At 33.4% G+C, this 23,127-nt stretch overlaps 1 protein-coding gene across 1 annotated transcript in view; it reads right to left on the bottom strand.

The window, feature by feature from the left end:
- Positions 1-23,127, bottom strand: part of BLTP1 (bridge-like lipid transfer protein family member 1) — a 233,207-nt gene that overhangs the window by 188,191 nt on the left and 21,889 nt on the right. The window contains 8 exon segments of the mRNA XM_017852605.1: positions 315-471; positions 4,326-4,476; positions 6,956-7,035; positions 8,907-9,100; positions 9,485-9,566; positions 10,769-10,955; positions 20,980-21,044; positions 22,235-22,313. Of these exon segments, the coding sequence (XP_017708094.1) occupies positions 315-471; positions 4,326-4,476; positions 6,956-7,035; positions 8,907-9,100; positions 9,485-9,566; positions 10,769-10,955; positions 20,980-21,044; positions 22,235-22,313 (995 nt within the window).

The following is a 23,127-nucleotide window of genomic DNA, read 5'->3' as shown; positions in this document are numbered from 1 at the left end:
AGAATAACATATAACAAATAAAAGTTCCTAAGAACAAAAGTTCAAATTTTTACCAAAAATATACTAAAACAATTTAGCCAGATATAAAGGAGAAAATGAGCCAGAATATAGCATGAAAGTCTATTACTATTAATTTCTTCCCATTATTTGACATTTAATAAAATTATGATGAAAGTAAAATACATATAATTATTTGAAGGGAAAACAGCGCATATAAACTAATCCAAGTATGGGACTAGTCTCCAGGAAAAAACTCTGAAAAATAATGTTAAAATTTTAAATACTATTTTCTACTATATTATTATAATAATTACCCTATTTTTGGTAAACAGCAAATCAATTGTAGCATCTGCAATAATATTCATTCGTAATTCAAAAGCAAGGATCTGTCTCGGTCTCCCAGGCTGTGCAATTTCAGAAACTTTCAGGACTTGATAATCAGGTGGAAAGAAAAACTTCCACAAACAATCTCTACATAAGGAGGTAGAAAGAATAATGACATGTTATTCAAACAAAATTACCTCTGATAAAGGACCAAAATCAATATTCTAATTTTTTATTATCATTGCTATCACATTTAACAATTAGACTGTCTTCTGCAATATTTAACACTTCCAGAGATCAATGAGCTTTGATTACTCAATAGATATATGATTATCAAATGAGATATAAAAGAAAATTTGCACTATTCAAGTGTACTGTAACAAATTAAAGACTCTCTACAAGTATATAAATTGCCCAAATGGCAAACAAAGAACTGACAGAAGATAGCTTAATTAAAATCATTATTCCAACCTGGACAAGTTACTCAATCTTCCCCAGAAAATTTGAGCTGCTTCCTCTTCTGTAACACAGGAGGTAATACATCTTGTCTCATAGAAAGGTTCGGAGGTTTAAATGGTAAGATACATGGAAAAGACTTAGCAGTGCATGGCACATGGAAGACGTGGCTATTTCTATTAATTTCATAATCACTTTAAAACAATATTATATAATTAAAAGGCTAAAGAGTAATAGATTTCTAAAAGGTAAATAGGTATTTGGAGGTTAAAGTGCTAATGTTTTTGCCTCCCCTTATCATTTGACAAAGACGAAAGAGCTCAAGAAATTTTCAATTCAGAGTCTTCTACATGTGCTAACATTAGTATTGTGCAATGTTATTCATACATTCAAAGAAGGTGCCAGTCTATGGCTTTAAAACAGGAAGGGATGAGTCAGCAGTGACAGAAAATGCTACCTAGAATAAATAGGACTGGGAAAAATTAGATGAACCAGACAAAGTCTGTACAATAAGTCTCATAGACCATAACTTGCTATCGTTAAAATATATGAAAGAAAAATAAAGTTCTGCAAATGTTTTGAGTAAGACACATAAATATAGAAAATTAAGAATATTAAGGATAGAGAATCCATCAGACGATCATTGACTACAAGGTGGGTAGATAGCAAGACATAATGAGAAAGGCAGTAGACCTGAAGGGCTGGTTTGAACCTCAGCACTTCATGCTTTAGCTTCACTATCTTACCCAAATCACTGAACCTCTCTGCGTCTCCATTTTCGCACAAGTTTAATGAGTTCATCACATCTGTCCTATGAATCTCACTGGGTTATAAGGATCAAATAGGAAAATACTAATGAAAGCACTTTAAGTGAAAGCAATAAAGAAAAAAAAAAAAGCCAGACATTGTTAGGAAGGTTTGTATTATTATGATCATCATCTGAAGATTAAGTTTCATTTTAAAAGAGTTTGTATTTCAACTCTGTCATGAAAATTCATAAAAAGAAAACATGAAGTAAAACTGAGTATCTTAAATATTCAGATAATCATGTAAAGATAGTAGAACTGACATCAAAATCTAGAAACTAAAATCATGTTATGATTATAAAATCTCTAAGCTAAAACCACACTATTTTAAAAGCCAATAACTCCTTACAATGCTGAGAGAATTATCGAATAGCAAAACAGCTGAGATTTCTTCCTGTATGTCTTATGTTAATAGATGGCTACTAAGAAAACTGACCTTACTATTCATCGCTGATTACAGTTCATATTTGTGCAGAAACTCAATACAGAGAAGGAGAGGAGGAAATGGCTGCATAAGACTTTTTGAACATGTAATTGAGGAGACAAATATTGCTCACATTAGTGAATTAAATACATGTGAAAATACATTTTTTTTTCAATAAACCTGAGTGGTTTTTTAAAGTCCAGATTAGAAATGCATTGCTCTTCTCTCCTGGTAGTAGAAAAATCTACTGAAAGGAGTGGTTAAAGCAAATTTCTATCTTCAGTGTCATTTCTCGATTGTACTTTAGTTTGGGTTTCTGTGTAAATATACCCTAAAATTTATGAAAAATATATAATGAAATTAAACACAGTTTAAGAATAATCACACTTTATTTAAGTGCTAAAAAATGCAAAAATACTTCATGGCCCTATGTTAAAGCATTATTTTCATTTTTTCTTCTCAAACAATATATAACTGTTCTGCCAACCAAACAAAATAAACTTTTCTTGAGATTTCTGAATATAAATAGATATAGCTCTATTACTTAATGAAATGTAAAATCTCTCATTTTCAACTCCTGCATGTCAAATATAACATGACTTACAGGAAAAATTTTACCATTAGAGGAAAATTTAAATCCAATAATGTGAAAAGTATTTTCTTTCTAACCTGAAATTTTATGCTCTGTTTACTTTCAAGTTTAACAAATGACCTAATGCAGAACTTAATGAAGTACTGTTTTAGCATAATGCAAGAATTTTCAAATAACGAGCTTATTCATTTACCATATAATTGTTAGTTAGCTACTTATGAGGCAGGTATTCCTACATACTACAGATACCAAGATTAATAGAATATACTACTTGACAAAACATATAATAATTCTAATAATGCTAGCTAGATAGCATTTTTTTAAAAAGCATTTAAAAAGTCAATACATCAAGTTAGTATCAGTACTCGTTCACTAATCTGTCAATGGTCCTGTAATATCTGCTCAAGTGAATGACTTGGCTTGTATTTCTCTATTCAAAAACGCTAGTTCATGAATAGAAAAACTAAACTAATTTTAAGCAATGTCTAATTTTGTACATAAAAATTTAGATGCTCCCTCATACTTAATGGTAAATGTTCCCTTCTTTGTTTAAAATTCTTCAAGAAGTAGAAAATGTTCACAATATATTAAAATTAAAACTACTTTAAAATAAAATGACATTATAAAATCCATACTTCTTAACCACTATAGACCATAACTACAAGACAATTCTCCACTATCCTCATGCATTTATAAAACTCTTCCCTTGCCTCAATGATTCACCCTCCTCTTCTTTCCCTGGCTAACTCTCAATTATCTTTCAAAACTTAATTTACATGTTACCTCAACCAAAAGCCTTCCCCAATTCTTCTCTCCCCTAATCTTTACTATAAATTATATACTATTTACTAGGAATACCAGGTAACCTAAAAATTCATTTGTTGAAGTCCTAACCCCTAAAATTCATATGCTGAAGTCCTAACCCCCAGTACCTCAGAATGTGACTATATTTGGAGATAGGGTCTTCATAAGGGTAATTAAGTTAAAATGAGGTCATTAGGGTATGCTGTCCTAATCCAATATGACTGGACAGTATGATCTGGACACAGAGGTACACAAGGGAAAGACCACATGAAGACACTGGAAAACAACAGCAATCTATAAGCCAAGGAGACAGGCCTGCAACACATCCTTCCCTCACAGCCCTCAGAAGGAACCAACCATGCCACACCATCTTGTTGGAGGACTTTTTAGACTCTAGAATTGTGAGAAAATAACAATTCTGTTGCTTAAGCCACATTATCTGTGATGCTTTATTAAGGCAGCCCTAGCGAACTACTAGAGTACTTTTCTAAGTTCTTCATCCAGACCCTTTACTTACCTTTATTATAGCACCTAACATTAGTCTTTTGGTTCTTTCTTCCCCACTAAAACTGGAAGACATATGTCTTTTATTTCTGAATTCCTATAGTCCCAACAATATCTGGCATATAGTAGGGGATCAATAAGGAAATCCTTGTGGATTAAATCCAAAAGAAAAAACAAATGAACCAACAAATACACTCTTCATTCACCATCTTTCCAATCAATCAGTTTCATTTTTGGAATGAACTTGCTTGTGGAAAAGCCACAAGCAAGTTATTGTTTGGATCAAAATGTTTAGTGATATCTTCTTCTGCTGTAATAAAACAGTTTATAAAAATTTTAAGCTAGATTTTATTTAAAATTATATGCATCTCAATACATCTAAAAGACTTATTAGAAATATAATATACTCAAGTACCTCTGCCTATCGGCCCATGGTCCATAATTAAAATCTGTTCCTTTACCACAAACTATATCCAGTCCCCAACATGGAGGCAAGTCTTGTAGTTTGCAGTCTTCACTGCTCATTTCTCCTTCAATATTTTCTTCTGTTTCTTCCGGAACAAGTCCTATATTCCAGAACATACAATATAAAGGCAGTTATTTAAAATGGCCATTAAAAAGTTTCCTTACATCAGCAGTTCTAACATTTTTGGTCTCAGGAAACCTTTACACTCTTAAAACTTATTGAGAACCTAAAAGAGGTTGTTCTCATATTGTATTATGTCTATCAAGAATTACTATGTTCTGGCCGGGCGCGGTGGCTCAAACCTGTAATCCCAGCACTTTGGGAGGCCGAGACGGGCGGATCACGAGGTCAGGAGATCGAGACCATCCTGGCTAATATGGTGAAACCCCGTCTCTACTAAAGAATACAAAAAACTAGCCGGGCGACGAGGCGGGCGCCTGTAGTCCCAGCTACTTGGGAGGCGGAGGCAGGAGAATGGCGTGAACCTGGGAGGCGGAGCTTGCAGTGAGCTGAGATCCGGCCACCGCACTCCAGCCTGGGCGACAGAGCCAGACTCCGTCTCAAAAAAAAAAAAAAAAAAAAGAATTACTATGTTCAAAATTAAAATTCAGCAATTTTTAAAAATATTTTTAAAATAAACTCATGTTGACATAATAAAATAATATAACATGTAATATAAATATAAAAAGTAAATGAAATTTTAATCTCATTTTTAATGAAGAATAACTATATTTTCTAAAACAAAATAATTTAGTGAGAAGTATTAGAGGGTTTTTTTTTTTGGCAAATCTCTAATGTCTAGCTTAATAGAAAACAGGTGGATTTTCATAGCTGTTTCGGCATTCAACCTGTTACTGAAGGATTTGGAAAAGATCTGGCCTCATAAAGATATGTAGATAGAAAAGGGAAGAGTATTTTAATAGCTTTTTCAGGCAATTTTCAATACTCTTTTTTGATATACCCCAAAATTCAACAAATGGAAATTTCTTAAAGGTTAATTGCAATGTGGAATCTGAAGCCATATCACTAAACTTTTCATACCCTGTTATGTTAAAATCTACTGGTCTATCTTGCACTTTGAATACATTTATCTATGCATGACTTTTATAACATCATGCACTGGTCATTTGGGATATACGGGTTCACTGAGCAATGCAGATTTTTTCCAAATGTTGACCAATTCCATTATTAAACATATAAAAACATCACCCTTGCTATATCATTGGTGGTCTCATCATAAAAGCTGTTAACTATTGGGATGCTGTGAAGCTCATAACAGCAGACTCGAATTTTCCAAAGTTCTGATTTTCACAAGAAAGCTCAAATTACAGTTTGTCTCTAACTACTCTTTCAAATAAAACTGGCACTCCATGAAAAAAATGCAATTAGTGCAGCTTGCAACTTAATCATACAAGTGCTTTTCCTTAAGACACCAGAATATTTTGGTATGCAGCACAAGCACTTTATGTGTACTTCCCATTTTCTCACACCAAATATTAAAAACACTTTACTCAAAGGTCAACATTTGACAAAATAAACAATTTCTACTGCTTTATCAAGGAAATTTTTATGCGATATTGACATTTTGTTTTACCACAAATGTGTGGCAGTTGAAAAACACAATGACTACTAGTATAATTAGGAACCACTTCCTTGATTAGTGTTAAAGCAACAACAGTTTTACCCACCATTGCTCTGCACCATTAGCACAAATGTCAACATGGTGAAAGGGCAAATAACATCTTAGTTTTACTTTCAAAATACTTTGACCTTAAATACTTTTATAATCTGAAAGGTATAAAAAGAGCAGAAGTATGAAAAAAGAGCTTAAAACCCAATGTTTAGATACTTTTATAAAATGGAAGCCACCTGTCAAGAATTTTAACTAGATGTATTTCAATCCTCAAACTTTAAGTCTCGAATCGAATATACTAAGCTTCTAAGCTAAGATGAACTACCTTAACTATTACTACACTCTTTAAAGGTTTTCACTCATGATCATCTGCATTCTCAATTTTTGAGGTTTATCTATGAAAACTGAATTTGAAAAAAAAATGTTCTCTTTTAATCTACAATACTAAACTAATATTCAAGTTTTGAGAAATGACACAGATATTTTTCAGATATTTTCACTCATATCTACATTTACCATTTCCTGTTGCCTAAGCAAGAAGATTTAAAATATTACTAGATATCAGCATTTCATAGAACAAACATAATTGTAGCTATGAAACATACTTTTAAAAAAAAAACAGGCCAGGCACCATGGGCTCGTGCCTACAATCCCAGTACTTTGGGAGAATGAGGCAGGAGGATCACTTGAGGTCAGGAATTTGAGATCAGCCTGGGCAATAGAACAAAATACCATCTCTACAAAAACTTTAAAAATTAAGTCAAGCACAGTGGCATTATTCCTGTCATCTTAGCAACTCAGGAGGCTGAGGTAGGAGGACTGCTTGAGCCTGGAAGGTCAAGGGTAAAATGGACTATGATTACGCCACTGCATTCCAACCTGTGTGACAGAGTGAGACTCGGTCACTTTAAAAAAACAGCAACAACAACAACAACAACAACAATACCTGGCTCATCCATGTAGTAGTAGATGTCAACATCATTTGACTGCATCACCACAAAACCTTCTCCCATTAATCTCGGTGGTCTATAACAAGGTGGAGGGGAAAGCAAACTAAACAAATCTCCAGAAAATAAAATGTTCAGTATCCTAGTTAATGCTGGTAATAGGTGAAAAGAAAAAGAAAAAAACTAAAAAGTACATAACAAGTAGCATCCTGAAAAGAAAGAAAAACATCTTTCCCATGAACAATCATCCTAAGAAATTGTTCCATAGTTCTATTCTTTATTAGACTCAATAATAAAATACTAAAAATTTATCAGTAAATTAGTTCAAGAAGAAAAAAAATTTGGTTTTAAAAAGAAAAACTTTGGTTTTATATTTTTCATTTTCAGTTTTGAATGAGAGAAATCGATTTAAAACAAAGTTTAAATACAATGGAATGATGATCACTGGAATAAAATGATCATATTCTGCATTTACAACAAAATTAAAATTTGACCATTTTATATTAACAGCTAAATAATAAGTACCATTTTATCTAGCTGTACATTAAACTATAATCATTCAAGAACATTAAATAAGACAAAAGTTGTCATTTTTATCTTCATATTACCTATTTCCGTGAATATTTAATCAACTTGAAATAAATCTAGAGCAAACACTGTGAACTCTAACTCTGGAATGAATGTTTTTCTACCATCAATAATTTCCCAGAAACCATTAATTAATATCTGTTTGCTTTGATTAAACAACTTTTCTCTGTCATACATACATCACAATATCTTCTTGCATATCAAAATTAACTTCTCAATCATTAGATAATATTAAATGCAAAAACTCAGCAATTTTTTTCTAAATATGTATTAAATCACGAAGGTTAATGTTTAATATCATCATGTAATCTCCACACTTAGTTTTAACAAGTGAAAATACAATTTAAAATTTTTTTATACAAATTATTAATAACAAGACACTTTTCATCTTACTCTCTATAATTTTCAAAAAAATCCTGTGCACTCATACACATTTGTGTGCACAGTCCACATTCCAGAAGATTCTTAACCAAGTCCATGATCTTGAAGAGGGAGGCCAGGCAGACCCACTCACCATGATACTCAAAAAGGAAAAACCCTCTTTCTATCATTCTAGCCAAATCCTGGAAAATCGAATACCAGGCCAGTCAAGAGTTATAACTAAAAAGGAATAATCATGTTTCACATATAACCTCATAAAGTGCCTACACACAAAGATAAAAGCTGAGACACTGTACTAAAAACTCTCCATATGAACACTTAAATTACATAAATTCAACCAGAGAGTATCCTTTACACACAAAAACCACAAGAGCCCATCATTCTCCCACTCAGCATTCCACCACACTCAGTGAGTCCAGTGTACATCATTCCTATAATGAGTCTTATAAATACAAGCAACTACTTCACTGAAGGAAAAAAAAATCTGGAAAGCTAAATGGAAGAAATGTCAAGTGGGTCGCAAAACTATACCATCTTAACTTCACCAAATTTTCCAAGAGTAATGTCGATTCAATTTTCAACTTTCACTAACTCAAAATGGTATTCCACTGTAATGAATCTGTTCAATTTACTCTTTAGTCATATCTTCTAGAAACAAAAACCTACCTGTAATGTGTCTCTCCTAACATACAAACAGGAGCTAATTGCACAAAACAAGTTTCCAAAATACAATTAGAAGGAAAAACGGATAAAAAAATTATAGTTATAATCATGCAGAAAATATTCAAAATTAGAGTTTATCACTGGATAGTATATCCATTTATCCCATAAAGAAGGACTACGCTGTTAACTGCTTTAAGAGAGAAATGTACCTAATTTTTGTACAACTTGTAGCAAAAAAATTAAAAGGATGTTCAAGTTTCTAGCTGTATCTGTATTAGCTCTAAGAAGGTTTTTATTATTTTTATAAGATTTTCTTACTCATCATTTTGAAGACCAACATATCTTGGACTAGGAACAAGCATGACTCGAACATTTTCAAGCTTTCCTTTCACAATATGCATGAATTGGTCAAGATGACTTGAAGGTGGTTTTGTAGTATAAGTTAAGAAAGCATCATCAAAGTTGATGCACAGAGTTTGTGGCTGGTAGTGATTTCCAAAGGCCAAACGTCCCTAAAAAAAAAAAAAAAAAACCAGATAAGAGATATTACATCATGCTATTCTGGCCATATTTCTTTCTTTAGCTAAACTAATAACAAACATTTTCAAACAACAGCTTAATGATTCCACTTTAGGACTATGTGCTATTTAAATTATTCCACTGGTCAATTTAAACCAGTACTTAAAAGAAAATTTAAGTACTTAAAGAAATTTAAACACAAATTTGTCAGAAAACAGTATCGAGGTTAAAATAATTATTTCACTCATACTTTACAGAAATGATAAAAGGAACTCCACAAAATTATTTAATTTTCTTACATTAGAATCATATTTGCAAAAATTAAAAGTTGTATGTTATTACCCCATGAAACAGTAATTGTAGCAGAATTTACTTACTGTGCTCACATTGACCTTTATGACTGGAATAAGTGATCTCCATGAAGATGTGGGGTCTTGGGATTCTGTTTTTACTTTAACTCTAACAAGAAAAAATACAACTGACATGAATAAGAAAAACTTAAATACCCGAGGACATAGTTCGCTTCCTCACAATACCATACCTCACAATATCAGTTTACTTTTCCAAATACATCTAATGACTACTTCAGTAAACAGAACAATGATCATCTGAAGGAATACTAATATTCCTAAAGCTGTCTACTGGAGCACTCTATCATATCAACTTTTAGATGGATAAGCTATAATAATAAAACTATGTTTTTAGAATAACAAGCTTTAATGACAAAACAATAAGGGATGATATGCTATCATTACATCTACCATTTTGCCCATTATGTTACCAAATGACATTTTTTTAAGACAGCCAAAGCTGTCATTAAAACATAAATGATTAACGTACAAGTTACTTTGATGTTTGTCTACTGTTTTAAGCACTTCTGAAAACGATAGTTACTCCTCTTCCTTCCCTTGCCCAAATACCTTGTGCCAAATTAATTCTCCCTTAATGAAATGAAAACGATAAGCCAAGAGTAAGAAAACTGGCCCTATATGAAGTACACAAAATTTAAGAAATGAAAATTTCACAGCAATTCACTAAATAGATAGATAATATATAAATAAATATGTGTGGCTATGTCCCAATAAAACTCTATATACAAAACAGGCAGTAGGCTAGACTTGTGCTACAGGTCTAAGTTTGCTAATCCTGTTCTAGAATAATTTTGTAGGTAGACCTACATACACAGATACGTATTTTTAAAAGCAGACCTACATATACAGATATGGAACGAGCTTACAGACAAACTGCTGCATAAAAAGCAAGTTACAGAACAATACACACTATATGAGGCACATATTCTAAACATATATGTTTAGAAACACACAGAACAAAATCATGTATTTGTACATGCACCTTAAATATGTATGTATACATTTATGTACATACATTCAAAAGGATAAAAACTAAATTCATAATAGTAGTTATTAATACAGAGAAAAGTAGGATTTGTGCACAGGGGAATAGAACACGACTTTTTTAGATTACATATTCTATATTATTGCAATTTCTCAAATAATTATATAATTATTTATGTTACTAAAAGTTTTAGTTAATTTGCAAAACAACATTGGGCTCTGTCTAGGTGCACAGCCTCAATGATATTCTAATAAAGAAAAATGTTTAATGCTAGAGATTAATAAAATTCAAGTATGACACTGAACCTTTCAATTTTCGATTGGGTTCTTGTCCTTCCATTTTCCCGTGTTTTATCATCTTCTTTCTTGGGTGGAATTATTGTTGGCTCCAAACCAAACAACTCTTGAAGGCGTCCATAAAGATCCGAACGATTATAGACATGAAATTCAAAGTCATTGACTGTGATGTATAACCTGGTTTCTGCCTTTGGATCTAAAGACACCAATTACAAAAAAAATTTTTAGTCAACTTTTCAAGAACTTCAAAGTTTTTATTCAAACATTTTTACACAGCTAAAGTAATTTAATTTATTTTAAAATAGAATTATACGATACAGAGAGGCATACTAACAAAATAAATACAAAACACTGGACAAAAAAAGAAAAAAGTTGATGTTTCTGTTATATTTTAATTTAGCATTCTAAAAACAACTTTAATTTCTAGATTCCGGTTACATACTGAAAAAAATTAAAGATTTTTATGCTAAGAATAGTAAAGTATCATTTAAAGAGTAAAAGTACACCTTTATCTTAATACAGCCATAATTTTATACCAAAATACATAGCAGTAAAATATTTCAAGTATGATGCTTTATTTAACTATCATATTGGTATTTGAACTTTTGCATCACAGAAACTACAATTTTTCATAAATACTTATTTCTTTAAACACACATAACACTAAAACATAGGTTTTATGAACTGTGGACTTCAATCTTCTCAAATAAGACATAATTATATTAAGTAGAAATAACAATAGTAATTAAGGAATCCATTTAAAGTGATGGATGAGGCACTTGTTTCTACTCAGGAAATAATCTATAACAATGCATCACATGTCAACCAAAGAGTGCCACAGAAGAAAGGTACCACCATCAATGCTTTCTTTTATTACCAAATGAAAGAACTACCTTTTTTTTCTGAGACCTCTTTTTTATAACCTTTATCCCATTTTTATCTCTATTAAACAAATTCAAACATTTACGGATATTTAATTGTTTTCCACTTTATAACAGATGTTTTTGAAAACTATGAAGTTTACAAAACTCTGATTTTATCATCATTTGGTTGAAAAATCCTTTCTTTTCACCTAGTAATCTACTGTCATTTATAACTTTATTCCTACAGGAAAAGAGGTTTAAACTTACAAGTTTGAGCCAGCCAAAATTACTTTAGATTTCACTATTATTTCACTAGTATTTAGTCTTCTATCATTTTGCTATCATTCCCTTGCCCCACATAGCCTTTCCCCGCTTCTATACTATATGATGTACTCCTCCCTGATGAGACTGGCGTAAATGGGCTAGTATTTGGCATCTGTAGAAACAATGAAATCAGAATATTAGGGGAAGATTTCATATCTGGAAAAAGTATTCCAACAGCTAGAGCAGTTGTTCATTAGATAAGTTTGATCAAAGGCTAAGTTTTGTCATACAATAAGGTATTCTCAGAGAGAGTTTGAAATGGGCATTTTGCAGTTTCCCGTGTGTGGTTTAGAAAGGCAGTATGTTAATGAGTCTCTAGACTGTGATTGTATAGTACCAGTTGTTAAACCAGCATTTTTCCTTTTTTTCTTAGCAACTGCTACAAATTTTTTTTTTTTTTTTTTTTTTTTGAGACAGAGTCTCCCTCTGTTGCCCAGGCTGGAGTACAATAGCACAATCTCCGCTCACTGCAAGTTCCGCCTTCCAAGTTCCAGCAATTCTCCCACCTCAGCCTCCCAAGGCTCTGGGATTACAGACACCCGCCATCATGCCTGGCTAATTTTTGTATTTTCAGCAGAGACAGGGTTTCGCCATGTTGTCCAGGCTGGTCTCCAGCTCCTAACATCAGGTGATCTGTCCGCCTCAGCCTCCCAAAGTGCTGGGATTATAGGCGTGAACCACCACGCCTGGCCCTACAAACTTTTTTCCTTAGCAACTGCTATCAACTATCTAAAGAATAATTTTAGGTGGCATTTAAGTGAAGATATCTTACTTATACTGTAGAGATGACTAAAATTATTCCTAAGAGCCACGTTCTTTTCAGTCTTGGTTTTGACACATTCACTTAACTTTGAGCAGGCCCAATATTTCTGCCTTTGATTTCATTTGTAAAGTCTATCTAGTTTGTTCCTTAGAGAGATTTACTTTAGGTGCATATTTTCCCCTGCATGTCACGCTTCTATTAATCTTGCAGTCTATTTGTTAGATGATTTGCTCTTTTGTCTAAACTTTTCTTTTTTAAAAACATATTTAGTTAACATAAGCCATCTTTCCAACAAGATTACAGTAGAGCTGAAACAAAAAATTTTTTGTTTATATAGCTGGTTTATGATTTTGAAAGAAAAATGTATCTCTTTGTATATTTACACTATATATTTTATTCTCAATTATTTTCAGTGTTTATGATATTTGTGTGAATAAATAAAGCTGTAGGGGGACAGTGAGGTTGGAAAGTAGAGAAGGAGGTCTATTTGAACTAATATCCCATGCTATTAACCCTAGAATTTTGTTCCAAAGAACAAAACTTGGAAACGATCTCAAAACCCCTCATCGACTTGGAAATAACTAATACTTTCAAAAGATCTCATTTTGCTGATTAAGAAAGAGAAATTCCTGTGATTGTAACTTGTAGAGTCAGAGCAAAAACCTAGGTCTGCTAACTTCCAGTCCAGTGCTCCTTGTATTATAAAACAGCCTTGTCAACTGGGGCCCAAAGAAGTCCTTGGAAATTCTTACCATAAATATTGAATGCAGCTTGTGGAAAGGATGAAGACACCTGCAGTATCCAGAGGCAACTGACAGTTTAAAGCTAAGCCTAATGACACTCACCACTTTAGAATTTTCTGATTTTAGAAGTTCTCTGATTCTAGACAGAGTCTCGCTCTGTCCCCCAGCATGATGTGCAGTGATGCAATCATGGCTCACTGCAGCCTCAACCACCACGGCTCAAGCAATCCTCCCACCTCAGCCTCCCAAGTAGCTGGGACCACAGGCACGTGTCACCATGTCTGGCTAATTTTTGTATTTTTTGTAGAAACAGGGTTTCACTATGTTACCCAGGCTGGTCTCAAACTTCTGGGCTCAAGCAATCCTCCCACCTAGGCCTTCCAAAGTGCTGGGATTACCAGTGTGAGCTACTGTACCCACCCCAGCTTTTTTTCTTTTTGAGAAAAGTAGTTACTTCATTTGATCATGAAATATTAAATCTCCTTAAAATGACTTGCTCCTCACCAGAATACATGTATGAAGTCAAGAATAACTGACCCAAGTGTCTTTCATGAAAGAGGTGTTTTTGATAAAAATCTTTAACAGGTATTTATATGGTATTCACTTTATTAATCATTGTGTTAAGATGGGAAGGGGATTTAAAAAAAGAAAGAGGGAAATGAGTGCTACTTGAATCAATTTGGTGGAGCAGATGTATATGAACAATTACAATTAAAGGAGAAAGGTAGCAGTGAATGTGAATGGAGGAAAAATACTGAAAACTTCTAACTTTGATATAAACCATTTGGTATGAGCCCAACAGGGTCATGGTTTGACAACAGAGTTCTGCCCATTTGTCAGGAAGCAGAATGGTAGATGGAGGGCTCTTGTGAATGCCTTATTCCTCAAAGAACATGCATGATGATGAGTAAGTAGGACTATGTCAGACAGATGTGGAGGGGAAGGGAACTCAGATGGAATAACTGATTAGACTAACGGCACTGAGGTTAGAAAGTGGGTGTGTTTAGAAATTCAATTTGGTGGTAAATTTAAGGTAACAGGGTAACGGGGGATGATTTGGAAACTGCGTATGGAGGACGCTGAACACCTGGCAGGCACAGTCAATAACCTCAGGAGATGGCAGGGGAGTGCCATAAACTCAGCTTCTTTGAAAGGATATAGCAAAATGTACTCACTACTTCAGATTCATACACCTCAGGTTAATAGAAATAGCTTAAATACTGGCCTTCCCTTGACTCGCTTTCCCCCATAATTTCTGTCAAAGTCTTTAATTCTTTTTGTCACTCTTTAGGTATTAGCATATTGCTGTCTCTCTGTATGCTCTCTGTAATTGCCCATAATCTAGAACAGAAATATTGTAATTTTTTTATATTCTGTATTTTTCTTAACATTTAAGAATATTTAAATTGTTTTGGCTTGAGTGTTCTTTTTAAAATTTTTTGTGTGCCAATGATTTTCAAAAAAAAAAGATTCCACACCTCTATTTTACAGTGATATTAGAGGTTGGTAGATGTTATCAATTATTACTTTTGCAATTACTAATAATTTGCTCATACGTTTACCTACAGTATGACATTTAATTCTCATCAAGCGGAGCACAACATTGGTGAAGAGTCAATTAAGTTTCTCTTCCCTGTGCTTTTTTAAAGGAAATTCTCTAGTATGGAGGATGACATTCTTAACAACATGCTCACTGTCATACCCTTCAAAAGTAAAGACATAATGTCAAATAGTAATGCAGGAATAAATAATTTGGTTTAAGTACATTATTAGTCTACCATTACTCAGGGACAGAATTTAGACTACAGTAGATAGAGGAATGAATAGGCTGCAAACTAAGCTTTTGATAAAAGTCTAACAAGATTAGTAGATTACACAATCATTATATATAATATTAAAACAGATTATGTTCACTAACAAGACCTTATAATCAGTATTTCTTGCCAATTAAGGGCAGATCCATATGCCTTGACAGTTAACCAAGAAGGAAGTTGATGTTTCTTGGTGGAAAAATTAGAAGCCTAACTGGGGCATATGCCTGAATAGACAGATGTGCTATTCAGTCTTCCAAGGATACGGACCAAAGTCTGTCTGTAGGTAGGACCAAGATTTTTATTACTGTTTTTTAATTTCTCTGTTAGGAAAAAGGAGGAGTGTTCAAGTGCCCAAATTCTATGCCAGGAGCACATTTAGATCTATCAGTTGTCCAGTACAGCACTTTAAAAAAAAAAAAAAGAACACATCTAATTTGTTTACCACAGGATGTTTGTAAATATTCCCTAGGTTATAAAATCAGTGATCTGCTATATATATGATTGTCAGCTAAAGACCAATTATATCCATCAAAACTCTTTATTTTGTTTTTAGGGTAAAGACTGTCTTTTGGAAAATAAACTATAAGACCAGTTGCCTCTTAACAGGCAATGATACAATGTTTAAATGAATATGGATCTGAATAGTCATGCTTTCTTCTTAACCACAAGAAATTCTTATGTCAAGAAGTGAAAGAACGATGGTAAAGCATGTCCCTTTCTGTTATTTTATTACTTAGAGGTTTTAGCCTACTATAACTATTAGTGTAATTTAAAACTGGTTACATCTAAACCTTGTTTGTTAAATAAATTACATAAATAGAAAACCCTGAGCAGTTTTTAAAAGGTCAGTAGACTGTTTTGTCTTTGTATTGATTCTAAGAATTACAAGGCCTTGGCAGCACTTCTGCACCTTGCCTTTTTTACTACAAATAGCATGTGTCCCAATTACATAATTAAATTGTATCTTTTTTCTAATTTCTCTTTGGAAAACAAGGGGTCTCAATCAGCTGTTTGTTCAGAAGACTTAAGCAGTTCTACAACATGCATTTACTTTTACTTTTATTTTGTGAAGAGTTTAGTATCTGGGTTCCAATCTACTTCTTGCTGGTTGTATAATCCTGGGCTCCAATCCCTAGGGTTGTGAGGATTAAATAAAATTATGTACATAGAGTGCCTAGAACAGTACCTGGAACACAGCAAGAGTGCAACAGAGCTGAGCTGGGCCTTTATTATTATTCAGAACATTATATCACATTCTGAAATGAAAGATTATCTTAAAAGAATAACTTGAAAACATATATAATTTACATGACTAGGAAGAATTTGACCTTCAAAGAGAAAAACACTAGTATGTATTTTGTACAGCAATCCTAGAGGTAAGTAGCCTCATTTTATAGTTGAAAAAAAATGAGGCTCAGAGTGGTCAAAATTCTTGCCTTAAGTCACAATATTAGTAAATGACGTTACAGGGATCACGTCCTATATCCTTTCTACTATCTATTTACCTCCTTTGTCCAGTTCCTGAAGAATCCAACGCAGCCATTCTCAATGTAGTACTTTTTTTTAAAGACGCTGTGTTTGTGTGTGTGTGTGTGTGTGTGTGTGTGTGTGTGTGTGTCTACATGCATGTGTATATGAGAGATGGATGCTTTTGGAAGAAGTGCCTGTCTTTTGGAGGGATACTTGTTTGTGAGGCGACATGCTCCCTGTTGGGGATATGCCTCCATCGATCTGGAATGGTACTCAGTCTGTATGTGGGGGGCAGGGAGGATACCTTGCATGTAGCCTCTGTGTGTGCATTTATCTCTGTGAAGGGAATACAGTGAGTGTACTAGCACTTGTGTGCATGCATGTATGGCTGTGTGAGTGTATATGCATGTATGTACTCATCTTTGAAAATGTTTATCTGTACATAAGTGTACCTATATGTGCATGCCCATTTCTGTGTACACATATATGCCTCTATATGTGTCCTTTTCCCTGTGTTTCTGTTCTATGGGTGTGCTTTTAGGCAACCTCTTTGTATCTAAGTGTGTAATACTGCGGTGCAGGTACAGAGGATGAAAGGAGTGTTGCCACATAAAATACTTCTAAGGATGGTAGCAGGCTAGGAATATTAACAAAAAAGATCCTGGACAGAAGCCATGAAGAAAATACAGACCATGTAAGCATGGAGATCAACCCAAGCTTGGAGATCTGATTTACTGTTTAATCATACAGGTCTTTGGCTGGAATATTATTAATGCAGGTGAACTAAATAGAAACAAGATAACAAACAAAGGTGGGATGTGAACCGAGCTAAATATTTCTCTTTTAAAATATGAGACTAAGAGGCGCTTTTATTTATTTATTTATTTATTTATTTATTTATTTAATTTTTTAGAAAAAAGGTCTTCCTCTGCCACCCAGGTTGGAGTGCAGTGGTGTGATCATAGCTTACTGTAACTTAGCCTGAGGCATGTTCCCATCTCAGGCCAAGTAGCTAAGCCTACTGGCATATACCACCACACCCAGCTCATTTTTTAAAATTTTTGTAGAGACATGGTCTTGCTATATTGTATAAGCTGTTACCAAACTCCTGGCTCAAGTGATCCTCCCACCTCAGCCTCCCAAAGCACTGGGATTACAGGCATGAGCCAACATGCCTTGCCTCGAAAGGTGCTTTTTAAATGCTTACAGACTTGCTATTTGTTCTATATTTTCTAAGGTGATTTTGAAAGAAAACAGTGATTTAGGCATTTTGTTCCATCTTACTTAAAATTTTAAACCTATTTATTATTTTATTTAATAATTTAACAATTGTTTATTCAACATCTTCTACGTACTAGTCACTGTTTTAGGCACCAGAAATAGGGCAGTGAACATAGGAAAAATTCTTCACTAATGCAGAAGGATGCATTCTGGTTGCAGAGGTGAAAATAAATAATAAAATAATAAGTGAGATAATAATGGGGAATAAAAGCTGAAAATAGGATAAAGAATGTTGAGGGGATCTTACAATATTTTAGTATTCAGCATTTAGTGTTTATCAGTGTTGTCAACATACATTCAGAAATTAATACCTTCCTCTTTATGCCTTGGTGTCTCCAATTAATGAAGCCATATCATATCATAGCTGTTAAATTGAAAGGACAGAATCTGTTGTACATGCCCAGCAAGTTAGAGATGGATTTGAGAGTAATCCTGTTTTTATTTTCATACAGTCACCATCTGTTTATTTATCACAGCTGATCCAAATAGGGGCAGGTCCAGGCTCTTAATCTCCCCCACTGCTGCTTCTGCAGCTCATCAACTAGCCTTTAAAGCATATGCCTATTAATCAGGACATTTGTATTCAGGTATATTAGTAAACTATTGTTTATATAAATTTGAAAACAAATAATTTAAAAGAGTTTCCTGGTAAATTCTGACTGGGTTATAACCTTGAAGAATCTCATAAGAATTACCTTCTACTTGTATAGGTCTATCTGGGATTAGAAACATACGCTATTTTAGATTTATTATGCCTCCACATGTTAGGTTTTCAAGCATTCTATAAGATATGTTTCTCAATGTTTTGTTTTACTTAGAAGTATGACTGGTAGAAAGATTCTCTGTTACTCTTTTATACAAATGAGTTCTTCTACGTACTAAGCATTTTTCTAGACACCAAGTATACAATAGAGAATAAAACAAGTCCCACCCCTTACAGAGCTTGCTTCATTCAAGTTAGGTAGACTCCATTAATAAGCAAGTAAATATATATATCAAGGAGTAAGTACATGAGGAAAATACAGCATTGAAGAAAATAAAAGCAAGGTTAGTGGAACAGAGAGTGCTAGTTTGTGGGGGAGGGTGCTGCTTTACAAAAGTACTCAGGAAAAGCTTCATTGATAAACAGAACCACCAAGCAAATAAGGGAATGAATACTGTGAATATCCAGAGGCCAACATTTCATGGTAGCTCTGCTGCAGTTTCATCACCAACACCAACAGGCCAGTTTATTTGGAGTGGGGTGGAAGATAAGATGGTCAGGAGGTAGAAGGAATTTTATAGAATATTTATAGGAATACAGGATTGTATAGGTTATTTATAGGAAGTATGTAGGATTCTACAGGTCACTTACAAGACCTCGGTGTTGTTCTGAGTGAGATGGGAAGCCACGGGAAAATTTGGGAAGAGAGAGAAATAAAATGATCTTACATTTTTAAAAGATCTGGCCAGTGTATTAACAGCAGGTTGAGGAACAAGTGCACCGAAGCAGGAAGACTAGTTAGGAGATTGTGTGATAAAACAGGCAGAAGATGATGGTGACTTGGGCCAGTGTGGGGAGAAGTAGTTGGATTCTGGATGTAGGATGAAAGGAAAGCTGACAGGATTTGATGATGACCTCTGGGACACAAAAGACAGCAGTCAAGATTTTTGGCCTGAGCAGTAGAAAAGATAGAGTTGCTGTTGATAAGATGGAAAATACTGTGGGGTAGGTTTGGGTGGGAAGATCAGGTGTTTGGTTGGATATTTCAAGTGTAAGAAACCTGTCACACATAAAATTAGAGATGCTGAGTAAGCTGCTAGATATTTGACCCTAGCGGTCTGAGGAGAGATCAAGGATGATTACTGAGGAAAGGTTTCACACTAGCAAATGACAGAGTTTAATGTGTTTAAAACTGGGTTTGTTACTATCAAGTGCCAGAATACTTCATACACATTAAAATACCGGTGGGTTTCCTAGTTTGTTTATTTCAGGATTTAAACTACAGCAAGTAAAGGTGATGAAGTGCTTGATATAACAGTTTAGGGATTATTTTAGCTGTTAGTCATGTGATAAATCTGAGGAAATAGGAGGGAACACAGGCCAAAGAACTATGGTAAAATATTAGGAAAATTACATCTTCTAAATATTTGTTTTTTGAAGGATTGGGCCTTTATCATTTTTTTCTCAATTATCCTAAGAAATATTAAGAGAAAAATCCTACACTGGAGTAGAAGTAAAAGAATTTACCTGAAAAATTGTTTAACAAGTAAATTACTCATAAAAGTATTACTATGTGAAAGATACTATGAAGTCAAAGTGAATGTTGCTGATTCATTCTCCTTGGTTTATTTTTAAAATATGAGTGGTAGTGTACTTTTAATTTGTTGTTTTAAAATTTACCTTTGTTTGGAGTATTTTGTATTATATATATATTTTTGCCAATAATTCAAATTATTAATTTTGGTAAACTGTGACACCTTACTAAAGAGTATATACCTCTCATTTAAATCACAGCAAATGCTACTAAAAGTTAATAATAATTCTCTTCACTCATTTTAAAATTAAACTTTTCTTTTCTTTTTTTTTTTGGAGACGAGTTTCGCTCTTGTTGCCCAGGGTGGAGTGCAGTGGCATGATCTTGGCTCACTGCAACATCCGCCTCCTGGGTTCAAGCAATTCTCCTGTCTCAGCCTCCTGAATAGCTGGGATTACAGGTGCACGCCACCACACCCAGCTAATTTTTTATATTTTTAATAGAGACAGGGTTTCATCAATGTTGGCCAGGCTGGTCTCGAACTCCTGACCTCAGGTGATCCATCCGCCTCAGCCTCCCAAAGTGCTGGGATTACAGGTATGAGTCACCACACCCAGCCTAAAAATGAAACTTTTCTAACTGGTCATATCTAATTTTAATTAGTTTTCATAAAATCCTGATTATATGATTGAACATTTTAAACACAAAAAAAAAGGAAAACTCACCATGTTGCTTCTGTTTTGGGTTATACATTTTCCACCACCGAAAAATGATAAATCCATCTTGAATTCTAAGAAAGGGAAATTACAAAATTAGAATTTAAGTAACAATTTACTTAATTCATTTCTTAGTTATTCCAAAAGGCAGGCAATTGATAATGAATAAGGTAATACAGGAAATCCTCTAAAGAACATTGGCATATGTAAATACACATCTTTTCATGAACAAAGACTTATAAAGTATGTTTCATGATCTTCTAGTTAAAAAAGGAAAAGACTTTGCATAGCTAAAGATTATTGACAAATAAAAATTGTATATATTTATCATATACAACATGTTTTGAAATATAATATTCTAATAGTCACAGGAAAATGAAATGCTAACACAAATGTTTTTCTTTTTAAATGATATTTTTTAAAATAAAAAATTAGATACCTAGGTCTACAAGAGAGAGGGAAAAAATTATATAACAATAAGCCAAATCTTGAAAGAGTGATGTTAGCACACAAAAGGGAAACTTTTAAGGATGTTCCTTCATTTCTCAAAAATAGCCCCAAAAGGATGGACTTATAGTCTCTTAGCTTTTCATTTTTCACTTTTGATTTGGAAATAATTGTAGACTAGCATAGAAGTCTCCTATAGTTCTAAGTGAGGTGTGAGCATCACCAAACTCTAGCACCTCTCAATTAATTCAAAACTTCTGAATTCTACCTAAGTCACAAATTGTAAGAAAATCACAAAAACAGAGTAGGCTTTTCTTTCAAGACTTAAAGAAGAAGGAACATTTCAATTATATCCTTATTATATTCATATTTGTGTTTCCTTCTTCAAATACAATTAGTTTCTAACAAATGCTAAACAATTCTACAAACTTATTATCTCTAATAAGGAGCTAATGGATGACAGCTACCAATATCTCTAAACCTTGCTGTATATAACAAATGACTACTATGAACTCTATGACATAAAATGATCAGGCAATTTAAAGGTTCACTTTTTCATCTAGAAATGAAAGAGTATTCATTTCTATAAACTGCTATTTTTATATTCTGCTAAATTAATCCACTGACAAAATATTTTAAAACATCAATTTACCAAGTATGATTTACTGAAAAAAAAATTTGATTTAGTTTTATTTGAAGAAGCAAGTCACATTAAATAAAATATCATAAAACATTTTAATTAAAATCTAAAATATTAAAAAAACAATATTTTAAAGTATGTTTAACATGGGTCCTTTTAATGTTTTAATTTTGTTACCTAATAGACATGTCTTCTGTAATGTAATAGATTTCACGAACCATGACTTTTCCAGAAAGAACAGAGAAAGAGAAGGAACCTATTACAGGAAGGAAAAAACAGCAGTTAATGTAACTGTTTTAACAGACATTAGGGCCCTTAAAGTTTAAAATAACATCAGCACTCAATTTATTCAATAAGCATCTCTTCTCGTTTCCTTCCTGATACCCTTACAGCCTTACTGATTTTCCATCATTCTTTCCCCAATAAAACAAAAAGTGCCACACATATCATCACTATGAAGTAAGCTACTGAATAATCAGAAGAGGATATTAGTTTAAGTCACTGCCTCATATGGACAATTCCCTTAATTATGCACAGCCATTAAATAAACCCAAAGTAGTGACTAATTCACCATTTTTCTTTAGTAACTTGAGTGACTGCAGGAACCAGCCATTGCCTCAAATTAATGGAAGACAATCTATGTTTGAAAGAAGTTTTATGTCGGCTAAGAGGTACTCAGTAAGGCAGGTTAGGATGGTTCTCTCCAGTCATCTCTCCCCACCCCTTTCTCCCATTGGTTTCAGGCTTTCAAAGCACATAGCTTCCTAATACACCCTCCTCCTATCTACCTGTAAATTTCCTACTTTTAAGTAGTCAAAAATTGAATTAATAAAGCTGGCCACAAAATGAAACACACAAGATGATTCTAACTTACATATCTTTAAAGTATGAGTTACTTTAAAACAACCAAAACTACATTGCACATTAAAACTTTCTTTTAACGGTGGACTCTCAAGAAATTTTATTTCCATATTTTATACATACCCAAGTTTTCAAATTCTTTTAATGAGCATCTTTTATAAGTTAAAAAAAAAGTCAAAAAGTTACTATAGAAACACTTAAAGAAGTAA

Source organism: Rhinopithecus bieti, unplaced genomic scaffold (assembly GCF_001698545.2).
Source record: "Rhinopithecus bieti isolate Rb0 unplaced genomic scaffold, ASM169854v2 scaffold_33326, whole genome shotgun sequence".
Taxonomy (NCBI): Eukaryota; Metazoa; Chordata; class Mammalia; order Primates; family Cercopithecidae; genus Rhinopithecus; species Rhinopithecus bieti.
Note: the sequence above shows the minus strand (reverse complement) of the source record. Positions and strands in the feature narration are given on the sequence as shown.